The following is a 19,178-nucleotide window of genomic DNA, read 5'->3' as shown; positions in this document are numbered from 1 at the left end:
AAAATAGCTGGACAGAGAAAAGAGAGGACCTTTTTTGCACCATCCTACTCAGAAACGAGTGATTGCCAATGATGAAGGTGCCAAACTACATTGATACTACGAAAACTAAAGAGTTGTGGCTGAAAAGAGAACAATTGAGTCAAGAGTGCAAGGCAGGAATGGGAGGAGAAACCAAAAGAGAGAGGGGGTTCCAGTCAAAGCTCTCCAGGAAGGAGAATCCTCACAGGCTGAGAGAAGAACAAGGATAAAGTCTCTCAGCATATCAACCGCCCCGAACGAAGATACCTTTGCGCATGCGCGCGGAGTCCCCGCCCCAATTCCCCTTTCCGCTGAGGTAATTTGTCCCTCGTCGGCGCCCGTCAGGAAGTTGCCAAGGAAGAACTCGGAGACGCTGAAGGAAAAAGCTGACAGTCGCCATGGCGGCGGCGGCGGCAGCTGCGGCGGCGGACACGCTGTGGGAAGACAGGGACGTCCGCTTCGACATCTCCCCTCAGTGAGTACTCGCGCGCGCCCGAGGGAGGGAGGGAGGCGCGAGGACGGCCGCGCGCCCCTCGGTGATCCCCCAAACGCCACTCCTCCCGCTCTTTGGGACTTCAACTAGCTTGGCCAGTGAGGAGGGATTCTGGAAAGGCCTCGCGCTTCCTCCTCTCAGGCCCTTGAAGGAGATGAGGATAGGCAACCCAGTCTGCAGCTACATTGTAGAAGGGATGCAGTTTGACACCGCTTCAACTACCTTGGCTCAGTGCTGTTAGAAGAATCGCACCTCTAACAAGGTCTTTCGCCCCCTCTAACAAGCAGTGCTCGTGCCTCACCAAACTACAACTCCCATGATTCCAAAGCATTGAGTCAGGACAGTGAAAGCGTGGTCAGACTGAGTGAATTCTATGCACTTTCAGGGCCCTTCCAGACAGACCCTATACCTCAAATCCCTGGTTTTCTGCTTTAAATTGGATAATCTGGGATAAACAGAAAACCTGAGATTAGATTCTAGGACAGGGGTCCTCAAACTAAGGCCCAGGGGCTGAATGCGGCCCTCCAAAGTAATTTACCCAGCCCTCGCTTAGGGTCAACCTAAGTGTGAAATGACTTGAAAGCACACAACAACAACAACAACAACAACAACAATCCTATCTCATCAGCCAAAAGCAGGTTCATGCTTCCCACTGAAATACTAATAAGTTTATATTTGTTAAAATTGTTCTTAATTTTAATTATTGTATTTTTAAGTGTTTTTGCACTACAAGTAAGATATGTGCAGTGTGCATAGGAATTCATTCATTTTTTTCAAATTATAATACGGCCCTCCAACAGTTTGAAGGACTGTGACCTGGCCTTCTGTTTAAAAAGTTTGAGGACCCCTGTCCTAGGATATATGGCCTGTCTGGAAAGACCCTTTCTACACAGCTATATAAAACCCAGATTATCTGCTTTGAACTGGGGGCCCTTCCACACAGTCCTATATCCCAAAATATCAAGGCAGAAAATCCCATGATATCTGCTTTGACCTGGGTTATCAGTGTCAACACTCAGATAAAGTGGGATTTTCTGCCTCGATATTCTGGGATATAGGGCTGTGTGGAAGGGCCTTGGGTTGTATGGCACTATAGACTCATATAACCCAGTTCAAAACAGATAATCTGGATTATATAGCAGTGTAGATATAGCCTCAGATGTGCCTCATGCAATTTGCGCCATTTGTTGTTTTAAATCAATCCCCCACGTTTTGTTTCTATGCTTCAAGTCTGAATTGTCAAGCTCTATGGGGTTTTTTTCGTTGAAAACGTACAGGACATAATAATACTGTTTGGCAAATACTCAAAGAAAACAAAGCACCATAAAATACATCTATTTTTAAAAAATCATGGAGCACTAGTAATAAAAATATAGGGTCTGCTACAGCCATAATACATAGGGCTTAAATACCCTAAAGGCTTTCCGATCCTCAAATCTAGGCAGAGTCACCCCTGTTAATACTTGGATGGGAGGCAGCTAATGAGTATTAGAATGTTGTGGGCCCTATTTCAGATGAAGGAATTGGCAAGACTACCTCAGAGGATTCCCTGTCTAAGAAAACCCTTTGAAATGCATGGGGTCACCATATGTCAACAGTCAATGTCAAGGCACTTCCATGCATATAGCCTTATGCCTCAAATAAACTTTAGATAGGAAATATGTTGAGCCTGTTGTAGTTTACAGTTTGCTGTTGAGCACGATGGGTTTTACAGGTTCTTGAAGCTGTGCTCTAGTTTCTTAAAACTATTATCTGCTTTTGGAGCTCTGCCGTAAGAGTTCCCTGACATAAGCTTACTAAAGACTAATGCTGATAAAGAATTACATACAAAATTGTCACATACAAGCAGTCCACAAGTTACAAATACACTACTTACAAATTACTCATAGCAAAGAACAGGGGCGAGACAACAGAAAGTGAGAGAAATCTACCCCTAGGAAGGAAAATTAACTCCTGGAAGAGTTGTCATGGGGAAAAGGTCTCCATTACAGCTGTATCTCCTGTCCTTGTTTCCACAACAAGCCAGGAGCTCCCGGTGATCGAATCCAGGGAGAGTGGGTTGAGCTCCCTCTGTCATCTCCAGCTCCCCATGCGAGGACATGAGAGAAGCCTCCCACAAGGATGGTAAAACATCAAACAGAGCGTCCCCTGACCAACTTTCTTACAGACGGCCAATTCTCTCACACCAGAAGTGACTAGCAGTTTCTCAAGTCGCTCCTGACATGGAAAAACAACCAAGCCACATTTTAAAAATCAGATTTTCACAGGGATAGAAAGTGAGGTGAAATCTCACCACAAGGGTGTTAACCCTTCCCTATGCTATCCAAAGCTTGTGTGTGTGTGTGTGTGTATTTTTGGCTGAAGTTACACCTTAAAAATGTACATATCTCAGCTTCCATACAAATTCAGCTTAACAACAAACCTACAAAACCTATCTTGTTTGTAACTTGGAAACTGCCTGTACTGGCTAAATGTTTTGAGCTTATTCAGCAGAAAACCAGCAGTGACTGTGTGTAAGACAGTGTCTTGGGTTTTTCACTGCTATCTCTTTATGCCATTGCAGGATTTTAAAACCAATGAATTGTAGAAAAGATAAGATTTGTAAAAAAAAAAAAAAACTTTATATAGGGACCACCAAACGCAGCGCCCAGACACGCATCAAGGAACATGAAAGGCACTGCAAACTACTCCAACCAGAGAAGTCAGCCATAGCAGAGCACCTGATGAACCAACCTGGACACAACATATTATTTGAGAACACAGAAATGCTGGACCACTCTCACAACCACCATGTCAGACTACACAGAGAAGCCATTGAAATACACAAACATGTGGACAATTTCAACAGAAAGGAGGAAACCATGAAAATGAACAAGATCTGGCTACCAGTATTAAAAAAATTCTAAAATTGCAACAGCAAAAACAGCAGAGAGGAAACAGGCAGGGACATCTAATTACCTTTCAAGAAGAGTTTGCTCCAGGCACAGTCAGCCCATTGTATGCTAATCAAGGTGGTCAGTTGAAATATTCACACCTAGCCCAACTGACAAAAGTCCTTTGTCTCACCCTGGACATTCCACAGATATATAAACCGTTTTCCCAGTTCCAACAGACCTCACCTCTGAGGATGCTTGCCATAGATGCAGGCGAAACGTCAGGAGAAATGCCTCTAGAACATGGCCATATAGCCCGAAAAAACCCACAAGAACTTAGTGATTCCAGCCATGAAAGCCTTCAACAATACAAAAACTTTATTTGTTTATTATCCAGTTTTTCCCAGTTTTTAATGCACCCAACAGCTGTGCTTTAAATAAAACTTTGCTCTCATATTTGCTGTCGATTTTCCTTCTCATGCCTGGAGGAAAATTCCTAAGATACTCTACTTTCTGAACCCATGAGGTCTCTGCAGCCAGCAACATAACCTTGGGTAGTTACTGTCTCTGAGCATCATCTCACATCTCATCTAATATCTCTTATCTCATCCTGGAGTCCCAATTTTGGGAGAAAGGCAAGATACAAATATAACAAGTACAATATTTCTGGCATTGTTATTATTTCAGATATTTGGAATTCCTGAGCTTGTTGGAGGAAGGAAGGATTAAAAATTTAACAAAATAAAACACTTGCCTCTGAGCTGGGTGAAGTTTATTGTTTTCTTGACATTAGCTTGGTTATTGATCAAATTTGAAATCTAAAATGCACTAGGAGAATATCTTGAGAGGGAAAATAGTATTTTGCAATGAGTTATATTGATAAATAGGAAACATTTCATCTGACTGGTGCATATGTTTGTCTATATATGTTGTGTGTCTGTGGCATTGAATGTTTGCCATGTATATATACATTGTAATCCGCCCTCAGTCCCCTATGGGGTGAGAAGGGCGGAGTCTAAGTACTGTAAATAAATAAATAAATATGCAGCATGTGGCTTCTGACACAAGGCAGCTTGAATCTTTATTAAGCTAAACAACAGATCCCTAGATATGTGATCTGAAAATTATCTGATGTAAATCATTTTTTAAGAAAGATTTTTGGATATGCTGTTTTCCCCAGAACAGAAATACTCCTTAAATAACCAAATTTCTGTTCACAGAGAACTGTGTTTTAAAAACTGAAATGTTGGAATCATTACTCATGAATAATAATGCCTGGTATAGATCTGTGAATGAGAGTATACAGGCAGAAACCTGAGATACGTGATCCTCCAGAAGTTGATGGACTGCAGCTCCCATCAACTACAACTTGCATGATGAATAGTGAGAGTTATAGTGCCAGGATCAGAGACCCACATACTCTCTAGCTCTTGGCCCATGACGTAGTTGGTGCATTCAAAAACAATTAAATGGGACTGAAAGATAGTGTTCTGTGCCCTCATCTCACCAAAGACCAAAAAACTACAATATACAAACTTTAGAAACAGTGCCTGGGTTGCTTCCCATCATTCTATAAATTTCTTTTCCTTTTTTTTGGATCATGGTGGATGCCATCCTCATAACGTGCTTTGGGGCTTCTTTTTGGCTGAAATGGGATAACGTATCTTTTAATGAATCAGTAATTATAGGCCAGGGAGAGAATGGGCCCTTTGAAAGATGTAGAAGGCCTTGCTGTTTTGCACGGTGGACCATACTTGCCTCAGAATGTTGTGAGACAGTGTCTAAAAATACCATATTATCATAGGCAAATGAAAATGAGACCAGGAGAAGTTCTCATTGATTGTTTGGATCCTATTGAAGATACCAAAGGAAACAATGGAGAAAAAGGTAACTTCAGATGTGTAAATTTCTAGATTATAAAATTACAGGTCGCATTTATAAACTTTTCTACCTCAAGCTATTTCTGAGCACCTGGGAAACAGTGGGGCATTTCCAAATTGTAGACGAAAATCATTAGTGACTGCAATAACATTTGATATTTCTGCTTCACCCACGAGGCATCCTTTTTGACTGGAAAGGTCACAAAGTGAGTAGACTCATCTTCAGGTAAGGCATTAATTGAAGAAACTCAATCCAGCATTTCAAATGGAGAGTTACGACCCTTCCACACAGCCATATAACCCAGAATATCAAGGCATAAAATCCCACAAGATCTGCTTTGAACTGGAATATCTGAGTCCACGCTGCTATGTATTCCAGTTCAAAGCAGATATTGTGGGATTTTTTTGCCTTGATATTCTGGGTTATATGGCTGTGTGGAAGTGCCCATAGTGATAGAAAAGAAAGCTGGACTCCAGGGGGCTCCATTGACAAGAGGTAGATCTCCCTTTTCGTCAACTACCATGAGTGCTATATTTCACAGAAAAGTAGTAGACAACAGATTACTTGTGGGTGGCATGAGGCCTACTAAAGTTTCCGGGTGCTCCCTTGCAGACTTTACAGGAGGGGGAATTGTTCAGAAATTTCCATTTGTGCCCTAAAAAGCCTCTAGGAAACCAGATTTGCTATTTTAAATGATTAACTCTCCCATTATTTCACTTAGGTCCAAAACAGTCTTCAAAAATATGAAGTAGCAATCTTACAATGATTCTTTGGGCCTTAAACTGATCAAAAGAGAATACTTAACTTGGCCAGTTGTACAATCTGAATCTTCAGGGATTTTGGCTATTTATCATTTATCTTTTGCATGGGGAATATTGAAATTTTGAAAATTCCTTGAGACTGCAGAAGTGTCCCACCTTTCTAGAAAGTCTTCTTTTCATTAAATTTTAAGGTATTAGAATTAATTACTTCATTTTCCACCAATTTGGTCAGAAGTTAGATCTTGAAACATTTAATATTTTCCTATAGCAATTTAATTCTTTAATTTGTCTTTAGGCTTCTTTTCTTGTACAATATTACATAGACAGACCATTGTCCTTAGAATACTATATTCTGGTACTAAACCCATTCAGATGAGGATGTTTATTACTTTTAATAGTCAATAATTACTTTTAATAATTACTTTTAATAGATAATTCACTTCAAATTTCCTTCTTTAACTTTTCAGGCAGACTCTTGGTTACAAACCTACGAATTATTTGGCACTCTATAGTATTGCCTAGAGTCAACCTCTGTAAGTATCGATCCTATTCCTCATTATTATTAATAGTATTTATTTATATAGTACTATCAATGTACAGGGCACTGTACAAGTAAAGCATTTAAAAATGTTGGGTTCTACCAGAGGCATAGAGTCTAAAATATATGACCGTAGCATAGGAAGCAGAAATAATGTCTGTTGTATGTTGGTTGTAGGAAGATAAAACAGCTAACTGGCACAGTGGGCATGTTCTCTTTCAGCTTATGAGAGAGACACAAATACTTATACAGTTTTACTATTAGGGTAGGACAAATGCTATTTCCAGCTCATACTGTATCTATCATTCTATTTTGTTCTGGGATAGCTTATTCCATGACAGTGCCAAGAGAGCTTTAGTCTAAACAGAACCTTTGTTAACAAGCAAGCGAGTCATGTGGTGATGTGTATGTAGCTGAAAAGTATTGGCAGAGGTGTGCATGTTGGAGCATGACAATGAATTGATATAATTATTCTCATATAAATGATACATCAATAAATGTTTTCCAAATATTCAGGACATTGCAGAACATCAAATTTATATGTGTGTAGATCTTTTTAAACATGTGAAATCGTGTCTTGTTCCACTTTGATTATTTGTTTGTTTGCTTTCTTCTGTTTGTCTATTTGATTTAGAAAAAATATGCTGTTTCACACTTTGAAATGTTGCTTTCATATACCGCATTCTGGTTCAATATCTTGCTTCTTCAGAGATCTGGTGCTTAATATTGAACAGCTCTCAGACTAGTATATAGTGACTTCTTTAACAATATTATTTTTCTCTTTTTGCTTAGCTGTTGGTTACAATTGCTTTGTGAACACAACAACAAGAACTGCTAACTCAGTAAGTTCTAATTACCAATTATCTTTCTAAATATGACAGAGCAATGGAATTCCTTTCACCTCAAGATGTGTTAATTGCCAAACCTTCGACATATTTGCTTTTGGATCCTTATCAGAAGACATTTTTATAGCATTATTATTCTACTTTGCCATGGCAATTAAAAAAGCAGTTTAGAAAGCAGCATTTAGAGAGCCCTTAGTAAACTACAAATCCCCAGAAACCCTCAGGTTTTGTCTATTGGCAGTTAAAATGCAGTGCAGCACAGTAGCATGGGCAAACTTCAGCCCTCCCACAATTCCTAACAACCTGGAGGGCCGAAGTTTGCCCGTGCCATAGTGTGATAAGCTTGTTAAGAGTAAACTCATTTTGTTTAGTACAGTTTCTTATCTGATATGGATTATATAGGAATGTCATCCAAAGCCTAGGCATTTTTGGATGTATAAAATCTTTTGATTTAGTTTGGCTTCTGGTTCCAGTAGAGAAATTGATTTTATATGCTATACTTTGTACTGAATACATTTAGCGGTGTCTTGCTAGTTTAGGTGTAATATTTGTTCTAGGGCTATTTTTAAATGATAACACTGAAAATGTATACATTTGTAGCATGCTAAAATATCATGTCTCATGCTTTTCTTCTTCCAGAAATTAAGAGGCCAGACTGAAGCACTTTACATTTTAACGAAATGCAACAATACACGTTTTGAATTCATATTTACGAATGTGGTTCCTGGGAGCCCCAGACTTTTTGCCTCAGTTATTGCTGTACACAGGTAATTGAGCTAGAAATATTCACTTAAACACTTCTGATGCAATTGGATTGGTTGCCTGTGGTACATAAACATTCAGAAGGAAAGAAAGCTTTGTGTGCATTTTGAAACTGAATGTAACTTTGCACTGACATGCAGATGCATAAAGTCAGCCCAAGTGTCCAGATCTTATTTCCCCACTCCTTTTTCCTTTTTATACATTAACTTCCAATACATTCCAGAGGTCTGTATGTCTTTATCCAGCCATTTGGAATTAGGTTGTTAAATTTACAAACATATCCAGTCCTGTGCACTTGAGGAGTCCTTTTAATAGAAAAGCTGTACCTTATTTGGGAGTTGGCATGTTTTACTTCTGTATTATTAAGCAGCCACCTCCAGAATTTGTTAATTAGAAATGGAATCTACAATGTGTTGCAGTGAGTTCACACTTTGACAGTGGACATTCAGTGACTATCGAGCACCTTTTACTATTCTTAACATTAGATAAAATCCTGTGAGCACTAACCAAACTGAGTTCTCTGTTACTAAGAATAATAATTTTAAAAAGATATCTTGAGTTCAAACTTATTTTAAGAAATTTCACATAATAGTAATTACATCTGCTATTTAATTCTCCTTTTTTGTGAGTGGGTATTTGATCAAATTATTTTTAATGCAACAAAACTACAAGGGCACGATAAAAACCTTTTCAGTTTTATTTTAAACATGCTGTTAGAAAATCCAAAAAACTTTACAACTGTGTTGCTTTTTATTCACAGAGCTTATGAAACATCTAAAATGTATCGTGAACTTAAACTGAGATGTGCATTGATCCAGAACAAGCAGTTGAGATTGTTGCCAAAAGAACAAGTATATGACAAAATTAATGGTGTCTGGAATTTATCTAGTGATCAGGTAAAGTGCAACATTAAGATTACATATAGAAAATGGCAGTTAGACAGTATTTGTTCCCTCTTTCTTTTCAAATTTGGCAAAGGATCAAAAACTGATTACTTGAAAAGATATGTAATGCAGTGCGAAATGCTAAGCTAAGTTTTTTTGTTGTTTTTTTTTTTTTAATGCATGGGCAAAGTTTGCCCCTCCACATGTTCCTGGACTGCAGTTGTCTTGAATATGCAGGAGGGCAGATAAGAATTACAGTCTAATAGCTTTTGGAGGGCTGCATGTTGTGCCTATAGTTCCACTCCACCAATCAGTAAAAACAGTATTAAAAGGTAAAGTTTTCCCCTTGATGCATGCCTCCTAGGTCATGTGGCCAGCATGACTGCATGGAGCGCCATTACCTTCCTGCAGAAGCAGTACTTATTGATCTACTCACCTTTGCATGTTTTCAAACTGCTAGGTTGGCAGAAGTTGGGCCTAACAATGGGAACTCAGCCCGCTCCCCGGATTTGAACCACCGACCTTTTGGTCAGCAAGTTCTGCAGTTTAGTGGTTTAACCTGCTGTGCCACTAGGGTCCCCTTAAAAACACTATATATTATTATTATTATTAATAATAATAATAATAATAGTAATAGTCACTGGCATAGAAGCAGGTTTCTTTTAAGTACAGTACTTAGGTAGATCACAAGAAAGATTAAATCAACAGCCTGCAGACCAAAAGCCTTCATCAAAGGAAGCTTCTGAATATAGCAGAAACTCTTTAGAGCAAAACCAACCCTGTCCTCAAGGTTGTTCTTGAGCTTTGGCACAACCAAAATGTTTTGTAAAATTCATACTATAGTAGAGAAAAATTATATGAGGGACGGTAAGAATGTATGACCAGGAAAGGCATGAATGAAAAGGGGGGTGTTTTCTGTAGTACAGTAATCTTGCCTACATTGTTTTTGAAATATTTTGAAATACATAAAAAGTGGCAACTGGAGTGGGGCAGGACTTAAAATGTTGCTGGAGGAGCTTGGAATCCGATAAAAGCAAGCCAAAGCATTTGATGTAACTTGAGCTGTGCTGGCCCGAAGTGTCTCTGTCCAGTTTTAAATGTTTCACTCCTGTCCCCTAAAAGCTCTCTTCACATTATTCAATAGCGCATGCAATTGTGGTGTGCAGTGGGAGAAATAGTGGTTCTCTGTCTAGGCTAGGGCAGTTTAATATGGCATATGAAATAAATTGCAGTAACTGTAACTATTATTTATGTTGTAGTTGTAGTTGCTTTGCTGAGCCGGAGCCCCAAAAATGGTTTTTATTAATTTCGCTGCTTACGAAGGGAGGGCAAGTTACTTGCTTCATTGTCATTGAAACAGCCTTAAATATAAAGACTGTTATAAGCACAGAGTGCCCTCCATACATTCAGTGTAGCTTACTACCCAATAAGTGCATAGGATGGATTACAGGCAACCTGTCATTATTTCTGGAAAGACTCAACAAAATAGCTGCTGTTATATTATTCTTAGTTCTTTATCATGTAGTGCTCTTTTGCTTAATAATTCTTGAGGAGGCTCAACTACATAAAAATACTGGTGGACCAAACTTTGCCAGATCGTTTCAAGCGAGGCTCATTCCTCCCAGCTGAGTCTCACTGGGTGCTTGAGCTTAGGATCCATGTTTCGGAGTAGAACTGTTTTCTTTTTGGATGCTAGTGTTTCCACTGTGGCATACGTAGCTAGGATTACCTAATTTTAACTTGCATGCCATCACACTTGAATGCCATATTATTTTGAGCCATGTCGGAACACCAGCAGGGGGTGGAGGGTTGTCCTTTCAAATTGCATTGTAATTCTTCCCACTACACTATCACAAAAACCTTACCCAATGAGCTTTGTATTTAAATGTTTACTTAAATATTTGTCTCACTAAGTGAATTTTATTTTTTGTTTAAATTTTAACTATAATCTAAAACTGGTATAGAAGATACGAACTAATTAGGTTTCTCTTTTGTAGGGAAATCTGGGTACCTTTTTTGTCACAAATGTAAGAGTAGTTTGGCATGCTAATATGAATGACAGCTTTAATGTCAGTATACCTTACCTACAAATTGTGAGTACCATGATATTACAATTACCATTGTCAACCAAGTATTAATAATGATGGCAAATGTTACTTTAATCTAATATATTATTTGCATTTAATATGTTTTTCTTGGGGGAACATTGATGATACTATTGTGAATTCATCACTATTGACTAACAAACTTTGGAAATGCTGTGAATAGATGTCTCCTGTAATTCTTGAGCTGGATGATGGTGAGGAAAGTGGCTTTGACTTTGGCCTTGGTTCTTTCAGTTAAAACCGTGACCAGAATGAGCTTCTTGGGATACCATTATTTAATATTTACTTTTCAAAACTTCCACGTGCAGTAAGCTGGTGGTTTTGTGACTTTGTTTATTTGGGTTGTCTGTTCTCAGAGACAACAGCAAGGAGTTTCCTTCTTCATGAATAACCGCTAGGACCTAATTACACATTAATTTGTTTGTTTGTTTTTGAATGTTTACATCCATCCCCATATCTAAAGATCTCAGGGTGGTTTACAATAAAATGTTAAAGAATAAGTAATAACAACTAAAAAGGTTTAAAATTTATTTAATAGAGGATCAGTTAAAAACCAGAGGAGTTAAAACCAGTTAAAGCCATTCTAAACAGTGCAACTCGTAACCCATATGGTAATCTGATTATAAAGTATAAAATGAAAAGAGAAATTAGATAAATAACATTATTTGTTGATTTATTTTGGGCATTTATAGCTCACCCTTCTGCCGGAAAGGTCCCCAGCAGAGCTTACAGGACATGTTTTCCAACCTTTCATCCTGTCTCCATATGGGATGGTTGTTCCAATTGTTTGTGGAGGGGGCTGCCTTGTATACTGCTGACAACTCTCACAAGATCCCATGGGTTGTATTTATCCACTTATAAATCATGTTATTCCAGTGATATCATTAATGATGAGTCACTTAGCCTTCAGATTTACAAGACAGGCCAGTGATTATGTTACTATATGACAGATGGGGTGGAGAGCTTAAAATATAGTCACTTGAATAACTTATTGAGTGAGTTGAGATGAATATTTGCAATCGGGGGATTTTGGTTCTCATGTATTAGGAATCATTATGCTACCCAAACTCTAAAGTTAAAGCCAGTTCATTTGATTTCCCTTGCTACTTGATTAGCATACTAATTGTTAATCAAAGTGGTTATAGTTATATGTAGTAAAGACATGCGAAGTGTACTTTTTACCAAAATTCACCAAATCATATACTTCTTAATATTCTTGGACTGTTCTTGTATGGAAGAAGAATGACGCTAGAATTACAAATTACTAGAAATAGAATAATGTAAAATAATGTAGAGCAGAGTCACTGTTGGCAATATTGCTTCTTTTATAGAAACACACTTGAAGGAAATGTTTCAAACCAAAATAACCTTTGTTTTTACCAGCGTTCAGTAAAAATAAGAGACTCAAAATTTGGCTTGGCCCTTGTCATTGAAAGCTCTCAAGCGGTAAGAAACTCTCCTTTTCATTCAGTTGATAACATGATCCTTGAAACTCTAGTAAATCTTCCTTTACAAACGTGAATTTAAAAACCGGTACATGGTGATAATGTCTGCTTTGTTTAAGGGAGGGGTGGGCAAAGTACAGGCTAAGGCAGTAGGCTATTAGGAATTGTGGAAGTTGAAGTCCAAAACACCTGGAGGGCCAAAGTTTGCCCATATCTGGGCTACGGTCTACCTATGGAATCTCTCAACTCCCACAGTCCCTTTTGTAAAAAGATACAGAGAGCCTGGGGAGGAATATTTGCCACATACTACCTCTGTTCCTGCCCCTCCCCCATCTGTTTTAGAGCAATTGGGACAGTTTTCCCAAATTGAACATGATATTTGTCATTCCCTGGATAAGAAAATGAACTCTCCTGAGCCTAAAACAGGCCAAAGAAGTCCTCATACATAATAAAAAACCTCCCAGATTCTCCTCCCAGGTGGAAAATTGTTTATATATATATATACACACACATGCACACACACACACATTCACACCCTCCCCTCAAAAACATTTAGGAGAGAAGGTTCAGCCCTGCTTCTAGTAGAAGGTGTATCCATTTCTCTGGGATTTCCCCCGTCTTTAAGACGTCATGGTAGTATGACAAATAGGACAGCTGAGTTATGAATGTACCAAATAATGACCATGATAAATGAGCACCAGGTGACTAGTGAAATCTCTGAATGAGACACCCGCATGTCAGTTTGATCACTTACTATTTTGAGTGCCATGTTCTTGAGAAACTTTTAACAAGAATCTTGAAATTATTTTCTTCTGAGTAGTTAGTAGGACTGTTTGTGAATAATTTACCTTATAAATGTATGTATTCTTGCTTGCCTTTATCATAGTACATCTAAAATGAGATTGATTTTTGCAATACATGTTCATCTGAAATATTGCTGTTGTCGTTGTAGCTAGCTTAAATTTATAATCATCCACAAAAATATGATATTGTTCAGGCATGGGCAAACTTCAGCTCCCCGGGTATTTTGGACTTCAACTCCGACAATTCCTAACAGCCTACCAACTGTTGGGAATTGTGGGAGTTGAAGTCCAAAACATCTGGAGGGCCGAAGTTTGCCCATGCCTGATATAGTTCATACACATACCCTACACAAGCCTATAAATAATACAGTCCTATACCTTTTTATTTTGATGTAAGTCTCATAGAGCTTGATGCACTTGCTCCCAGATTACTATGTAGGATTATAATTTAAATTATTGTGTTTCTGCAAATTTGCTTCAGCATGTGAGACTATATTGTACAGATTAATACAACTTTCATTCATATTGGTTTAGTCTGGCATAATATGATTTGTGGCTTATCTGTGAATTGCTATACAATTTATAGCCCTGAAAATTGATATTCAAATCAGCAAAAACTAAAATTATCCTGATCCAGGTAATTATTGAATTCCTTTGCTTTAATTTGCTTATATTATTCTTTTCCAGACTGGAGGTTATGTGCTTGGGTTTAAGATTGACCCCGTTGAAAAACTAGAGCAAACCGCTAAAGAAATAAATTCACTGCATAAAGTCTTTTCAGTTAATCCTATATTTGGAGTGGATTATGAAATGGAAGAAAAGGTACTCAGATTTAAAGATGTGGTGTTAGAAAATTTAATTAGTCACTGTTTCTATATTTAAAAGTTGAAGGTATAGATATTAGTGGTTGCTAAATTTGTGTCGTATATTAATCTGCAGCCCAAACAGCTAGAGGACCTGACAGTGGAGCAGGTACAGGATGATGTGGAGATAGAAGCAGATGAGCAGACAGATGCTTTTGTGGTAAGGTCCTCTTGAAAAATAGCAACCGTCTGGCTTATTTCTATAACTTCATGCAGATGTAACTTTTATAGTTGTCTTCTACAGCTTATATCCGGTAGTATGTCTCATCAAGTCTAGTTGAATATATTCAGACAATCATGTTTTACTAAACATCTGTTAATGAAATGAGACTGGGATCTACAGTGATTATTTCAAATTTAAAAATACTATCACATTTCTGTATTTCTTTAATTAATTATTTAGATTCTTAATTATGTGGCAGCATTGCTGATGTTATGAGCCCAAAGTCCCCATGAAAGTGAAAAAATATGACTTAAATTGGCATTTTTTTCCTAAGAGACTATCTATCTAGGAATTTCTAGGTTTTCCAGCATAACTCTGTGATCAATTTTCATTAGGACATCTGGAGAACATGAACTATAAGTGTGGATTTGCGTAATAATACTGTATTTTATTGAATCTAAGGTATACTGTTTCCTGTTTAAGGGGCTTCAAAAATGGGGATGCCTTAGATTAAATGGCGCCTTAGATTTGCTGGGTTTTGATGGTTTTTCAAACTATCTTGGCCCTGAAAGAGGAGGAGGAGGAGGAGGAGGAGGAAGGCCCCAGCCCCAATGGCTCTGCCATCTGCCACCATTTTATCCTCAGCCTCAGCAAATGGCTGTGTTTACCATCTTTCTGAGCTAAGTGCAGCTTCCTCCTTCAACTGCCTCTTCAATAGGCCCATAGATTCAGTAAAATAGACACATGCAGATAATATAACTTCCAGGTTTCTTCACTCACCCCTCCTCATCCCACAGGAAAGATTGTACTACAAAATTGATTTGAAACAAAAATAAGGTATTGTGCAAGCACAGAAAAACTATATTGTAAGAAAAGTGTTTCTTTCCAAAATTGAAACTTCAAAAATGGGATGCACCTTACAGTCAATGATATGGTGAAATACGGTAGTAAATTCTTCAGTTTTTTAGGGAGCCAATCCTAACCTTGTTTTTTAACTCATTAAATACATTAAAATCTTGATATCTGTATTACAATACATCATCTTCAAGTGGAATTCCTAAATGATTCAGAACTACTATGTGTTGCGCTTATTAACATAAATGTTTTCTTTGTATGGAAACAAGCTTACTGAAAAGGAAAATGTTTTTCAAATCATCTTAGATATAACAGACATCAGTAGGTTTTTCATTGAACTAAGATACTGCCTATGTTTGAATTAAGTCATATCTAATTTTTAAAATATTTTTAAAATGTTAAACAAGTGCTTTTTTCTGTTGTAGGCTTATTTTGCTGATGGAAACAAGGTAAGAAATTTCATATTTTAAAATTATAATGATGTATAGTCCCTAATTGATAATTTTAATATTTGTTTGTTTTTATTTTCTGTCTTCCTTCTTCTTTCCTGAAAAAAGCAACAGGATCGTGAACCTGTTTTTTCTGAAGAGCTAGGACTTGCAATAGAAAAACTAAAAGATGGATTCACACTGCAAGGACTCTGGGAAGTAATGAGTTGACATTAATATATAAATAAGTATGCTTAGTCGCGCTTCAGTACTTTTTAACAAAGAGGCTAAAATACCCATTTTGTGGAGATTTTGTAAAAGAATAAATAATTGTATACAGTGTATAGTTTCCAATAGGAATTATATTTGTAAGATATATTTATGTACTGTATTTTTAATATGTGTATGGTGCTTTAAGTTTTAAATTATTTGTTTAGAATATTTGTATTGATCTCATATAAGTCTAAATTGTGTTATTTAACAAAATAAAATGAGAAAAGATGCGATACTTCTGAATGATTCCTTTCATTTGGTACCTATAATACCTTGCAAAGTGTTTTCAAATGAGGACTCCGATGTGTGTTTGCCCAAATGTACCTGTTTTAAACTCTGCCTATGTGACTTGAAGAGACAATTAAACAATGCTGTTCCTACTCCAATTGCTATACTCAATTATAACCACATTCCTTCTCTAACTAGGAGTTTGCAAACTCCTAGCCTAATGGTCCCTAAATTTGAGTCCTTTAGGTGTTTTGGACTTCAGTTACCAAAAGCCCCAACCATCTTGGCCAATAGTCCAGAATTCTGGAAACTGAAGTCCCATACATCTGGAGAACCAAAGTTTGGGAGCCACTCTCCTAGCTAATCACCCCCAACATAAGATAATGAGGAAGTAAGTGAAAGTGTAATTAAGATTCTTACAAAACTATACAAAGGAGGGCTTTGAATACATTAAGACTGTTAAGATAAAGTAAAGAAGTCAACTGAGAAAATCGTGAAAAGTTAGAAAAAACAGCATCATTGGTCTTTGAGAAAGCAAAGGCCAGTAATAACAGAAATGACAATGCCAGAAATATATTGAGAATTAATAGAAAATGAATAGTCTGCATCATCAAACATTATGAGACTTCTGGGTTACTTTACTACACTATCTGCATCTCAGGAACCAAATATGAAATTTAAATATTACTTTGGTTCATGCTCCAGTAGTGGCTCTTAATGTGGCAGCTATGACACTCCTTCAAAGAGGTGGATGAAAGGAGAGCAGATATAATCATGAAAAAAACTCATGAAGCATCAGCTAAGACTTTGAGAGCATCTACATCAGTATCAATGTTTGTTTGAGCCATGATATTACAAGTTCCACACAGGAATTAGACATACAAACACTTAATAAGGCATTGAAAAGGATAACAAAAGTATTGTAATTCATAGCTGATGCATATCATGATGCAACAACCTTAGCAGCACGAACCATCAATGTGATAAGGATAGGAAGGTGATCACTGATTACGACATTGGGAAGCAAATTCCAAATCTAAAAATATTTTTTGTCTTCATGCCATTTAAAGGGGAATTATTCTTTTGGGGAGAAGCACTAGATAATATGTGAATTAAAAAGAGAGAGAAAAAAGATGATAAGGCCTTTTCATAAGAGACAATATGATAGGAGACCCTTTAGGAGTGGGTATGATTTGACTTATTCCTTGTGAGTAGAAAGAGGATGATTCAGGCTTGGTTTTTTAGGCCTGTTCCTGGGATTATTTGGGACGCTTATTCAGAAAATTGCATTGGATAGATTGCATCAGCTCTAGTTTCTTATGGTTGTTATGGTTTTCTATGGGCAAGCAGATGGCAATTGACATATGTTCTGTATCAAAAAGTAGATCTAATAAAGGAAAACTGGGGCCATTTTTTAAATCTGCAGGTCAAATATACCCAGAAACAAGTCTAACATTTGAGGCAAATGTGTGATGGTTAGTGCTATAGATACCAGAATCAAAGAGTTAAACAGAGACTACAATTTGGTAAACTAGGCCAGTATGTTGAACACTAGTAATAGCACCTTTCCACGGAGAGGAAGAACCTAGTATTGACAGAAATGTAGCACCAGTAAGAGGAAGATTAATGTCACTTAGAAGTCTTTGGTCTCAAATAACAAATCAATTGTTAAATAAGGTAGTCATGTCGGGTTACAGAATATTGTTCAATGGGACCTCATTATAGATGCCCCCCCCCCCCCCCCCCCGCTCTATTTTGTTACGTTTCGCCTGCAAACAACACTGGCATGCTGCCTCATAGCAACCCATGCGCCCTCCCTCCTTTCCCTATCACATGGGGGTATCAAGGTGCATTGGTGCCCTATTCCTTCTCCCATCAGATGGGGGAAAGGGTAGCTCCTCGCCAACCATGGTTACTTTGGTTGGCGAGGAAGTATCTTGCAACATTTCCTCACCACTTCAGCCATCATTGGGGTGAGGCCATGGCCTGCATCGTGTGATGCGGTTCAGTAGGATCTGTGGCCGAAGAGGAGTAAGGAGCCAAAAGGTGGTAGCAAAGTCGAATTTCTTTTCTCACAAGTGCCAAAGGAATGCAGAAAAAGAATGACAGCTTTATAAGAAATCAGACATTATCTGGAGCTCAAACCAATAAGGTTGGCATTGTTGAATTTTTCCCTGAAAGTAACAAACTGACACATTTATATAAGAGCAGACAATGGGACTGCGAAAACATATATTTCAAATGTAAAATGTCTACAATCACTGTCTTTAATAACAGAATTCAACAAGTTATTCCATTGGATGAAAAGAAACCTGCTATTAATCTCAGCAGAATATTTTAGATGCCAATAGAATATTTATGCCAAATGTAATCCTTCCAGGAAAGTGACTATTGAACATGTCGTTACTCACCCCAAGCCACGAGGAGAGGTGGGTTAGAAATAATAAAATAATAATAATAATAATAATAATAATAATAATAAATATTATTATTATTATTATTATTATTATGTGTCTTTCATATTATACAATACAAAATGTACATATTAAATCCTTCACCATATGTTCCCTAGCTATTACTGCCACAGATTTGAACCCAAAATACTTCATTGTTGGTGAATATGCTCTGTCCGTAACATAAAATCTAGGAAATGTTAATTCATGTTCTTTGGTGATGTATTTCCTCATTCTTTATTTATTTGTTGACTTTTCTACATCCAGTCCCTATCGCCAAACCATCATCTTACTAAACATATTCTATATGAAATGTAAAATAAAAACCTTTGGGAATATATAAAGCATTCAAATGGCATGAATTCAGTTTCTGTGTTGATAAGGAATATATAACAGGAAGTTATCACAGCAAAATCACCAGCAATTATTTTTTTTTTGCAGTGATGCAATCGGTTAAACCCTTGTGCCAGCTGAACTGTTGAGCTGAAGATTGGGTTGTTGACCTGA

At 37.5% G+C, this 19,178-nt stretch overlaps 1 protein-coding gene across 1 annotated transcript; it reads left to right on the top strand.

Moving 5' to 3' along the window:
- The first annotated feature begins 323 nt into the window (after positions 1-323).
- On the top strand, positions 324-16,225 carry BBS5 (Bardet-Biedl syndrome 5). Its single transcript, XM_060778702.2, has 12 exons — positions 324-493; positions 5,189-5,271; positions 6,494-6,559; positions 7,357-7,406; positions 8,049-8,176; positions 8,932-9,067; positions 11,053-11,148; positions 12,544-12,606; positions 14,096-14,230; positions 14,348-14,431; positions 15,715-15,738; positions 15,847-16,225. The coding sequence occupies exons 1-12, from the start codon at positions 417-419 to the stop codon at positions 15,946-15,948; spliced, it is 1,044 nt and encodes a 347-aa protein (XP_060634685.1). The 5' UTR covers positions 324-416; the 3' UTR covers positions 15,949-16,225.
- The last annotated feature ends 2,953 nt before the right edge of the window (positions 16,226-19,178 follow it).

The sequence above is a fragment of the Anolis sagrei genome, chromosome 1, assembly GCF_037176765.1.
Source record: "Anolis sagrei isolate rAnoSag1 chromosome 1, rAnoSag1.mat, whole genome shotgun sequence".
Classification (NCBI taxonomy): domain Eukaryota; kingdom Metazoa; phylum Chordata; class Lepidosauria; order Squamata; family Dactyloidae; genus Anolis; species Anolis sagrei.
The sequence above is the reverse complement of the archived record's forward strand: the minus strand, read 5'-3'. Positions and strand labels throughout refer to the sequence as shown.

Excerpts from the sequence above, each read along its gene's own strand:
- BBS5 (XM_060778702.2), top strand. The coding sequence starts at position 417 with ATGGCGGCGGCGGCGGCAGCTGCGGCGGCGGACACGCTGTGGGAAGAC. Across the intron at positions 494-5,188 it reads CGCTTCGACATCTCCCCTCA|GCAAATGAAAATGAGACCAG; the intron begins GTGAGTACTCGC and ends ATATTATCATAG. Across the intron at positions 15,739-15,846 it reads ATTTTGCTGATGGAAACAAG|CAACAGGATCGTGAACCTGT; the intron begins GTAAGAAATTTC and ends TCCTGAAAAAAG.